Source organism: Pygoscelis adeliae, unplaced genomic scaffold (genome assembly GCF_000699105.1).
Source record: "Pygoscelis adeliae isolate BGI_AS28 unplaced genomic scaffold, ASM69910v1 Scaffold10, whole genome shotgun sequence".
Lineage (NCBI taxonomy): Eukaryota > Metazoa > Chordata > Aves > Sphenisciformes > Spheniscidae > Pygoscelis > Pygoscelis adeliae.
This window is the reverse complement of record NW_008824053.1, coordinates 4,686,024-4,687,836: the sequence shown is the minus strand read 5'-3', so window position 1 is coordinate 4,687,836 and position 1,813 is coordinate 4,686,024. Positions and strand designations below refer to the sequence as shown.

General features: G+C 41.0%; 1 protein-coding gene across 2 annotated transcripts in view; it reads right to left on the bottom strand.

Annotated features, from left to right (window-relative positions):
- The window catches only part of TGFBR3 (transforming growth factor, beta receptor III), a 107,003-nt gene extending 105,398 nt beyond the window's left edge, over positions 1 to 1,605 (bottom strand). The window contains exon 1 of one of the 2 annotated variants that reach the window (XM_009333784.1): positions 1,427 to 1,605. In XM_009333784.1, coding sequence (XP_009332059.1) covers positions 1,427 to 1,487 — 61 coding nt within the window. In that variant the 5' untranslated portion in view covers positions 1,488 to 1,605. The remainder of the gene's footprint in view (positions 1 to 1,426) is intronic. The other variant, XM_009333785.1, reaches the window with a different exon arrangement.
- Positions 1,606 to 1,813: the final 208 nt, after the last annotated feature.

Below are 1,813 nucleotides of genomic sequence, written 5' to 3'. Positions count from 1 at the left end.
CAGCATTCATATCCTCAGCTCAAGCCGCAGGCACACTCAGACACGCCCTGTATTGCTGAAAGTTCATCTGTAATGAAGCTATTGCAAAATGTTAGCATCACGTACTATTAAATAATCGAAGTTACTAATGTTGGATGGATGCCTTCAGGAGGTCAACCCCAGAGAAAGTCCCACAAGGCCTGAGGGCTTGAAACAACATAATTTTCCATGCTGACGATGAAAGGAAGCCAAATTGTAACACATTTAATTGCTCAGCCCTGTCTCTTCCAAAGCCGGTCATCTTTTCCACAGTGAGGCCATCTCAGACTTAAGCAAGCCATCTGTCCAGTGTCCACTTTTCCCACTACCTCATTTTGACTGACTGTATAGCCACTCGGCCTCTTCTCCAACGACCCCTGCTGTATGCAAGCTGGACACATAAGAGGAGGCTTCCCCTTGTAACCACAGGAAGAACTTTGACAAACAAACATACTGAGAAGAATCACTTCAGCAGTTGAAGAAACTACAACATAAGCTAGGTACTTGAACTCTACAGATCTTTCCTTTCGCTCTCACAAGTTAGTGCAACACACTGTTTTAAAAATCCCTTTCTAGGACAAAATGTGGGATAGGAACAATCCCCATAAATGGCAACGCACCTTCCTAACCTATGAGACCCCAGTAACACTGGTAACTGTTAATAGAAGGTCTTTGCCATCACCATTGACAGTTAACTTTAAAACAGATTAGACAACTGTCCAGAATGACCGAGGTGAGGTTTAACCCAATAGGGGAGGAAGGATGGACTCGGTGACGTATTAGGTACTTTTCATACTTATTTTGGGGGGATTTTGTCATGAATTTCTTTTTATAAACTAAGTAATCGGAACTTAATTCCGGATTACACACCTCGAAGGCAGCAGTGAGCTGAGTTGCTACGCCCGTTCAGGCCAGCTCTGTGGAGAGACCCTAGCTCGGGTTCTGAAGAAACGCAGCTTCACCAGCACAGCCCTGCACCCGGGGCAATAAATCCAGCCTCTCAACACAGCTAATAGTTCAATCTCAGCATCACGCTGGCAGAGCCACCCTGCTTCCACTCCCAAAGGCTTCCGTGGCAACCTTCCCCTTTATAATATACATGCACCGTGCAATTCCCTTTTTTAAAATAAAGAAAGAAATTACCAAAGTAATTCAAGTTGCTGCTGCAGTTCTTTAATGATTTTAAGAGGGAACATAGGTGCAAGAAGACTCTCTTACAGGAACAGCATTGTCCCTCACATCACCATACCAGCACTCATGATCACAACAGTTTTATATAAAGCCTAGACATAAATATAAACTTTAGCTGACCTACATTTTTTCCAGGATGAAAAAGTATTTTTGATCCATAATTCTGAATATATACAATAAGTTACACTGAATGCATGATTTACATAATGTCACCTACCTGCAGCTGCAAAGCACAAAATCATCAAAGCAAACACCGAAGTCACACAACTTGAAGACATTTTTGCAAACGCTGTTATCTTCTCAAATCAACTCCCTTTGTAGCTCTTCATGTAGATTTACTTCCTTTGAAATTTGTGGTATGTTTTGAAATCAAATCTTCCAGACTTTTAATTGCCTACAGAAAGAAGTAAAAATAAATTTTAATACAAATATAGCTTACAGAAATGTTACTAGATATTTAAAATTGTCTCCCTGTAACAAGAGAAACAATTCTTTCTTAAAGGACTACTAGAGGAGTGCATTTTATATTGCCAGATACCCTAGGTAGTGATAGCTTAGTACTCTTTCCTCCCTGTATTTCAGCACTTCTTTGCAGCTGTTGCTC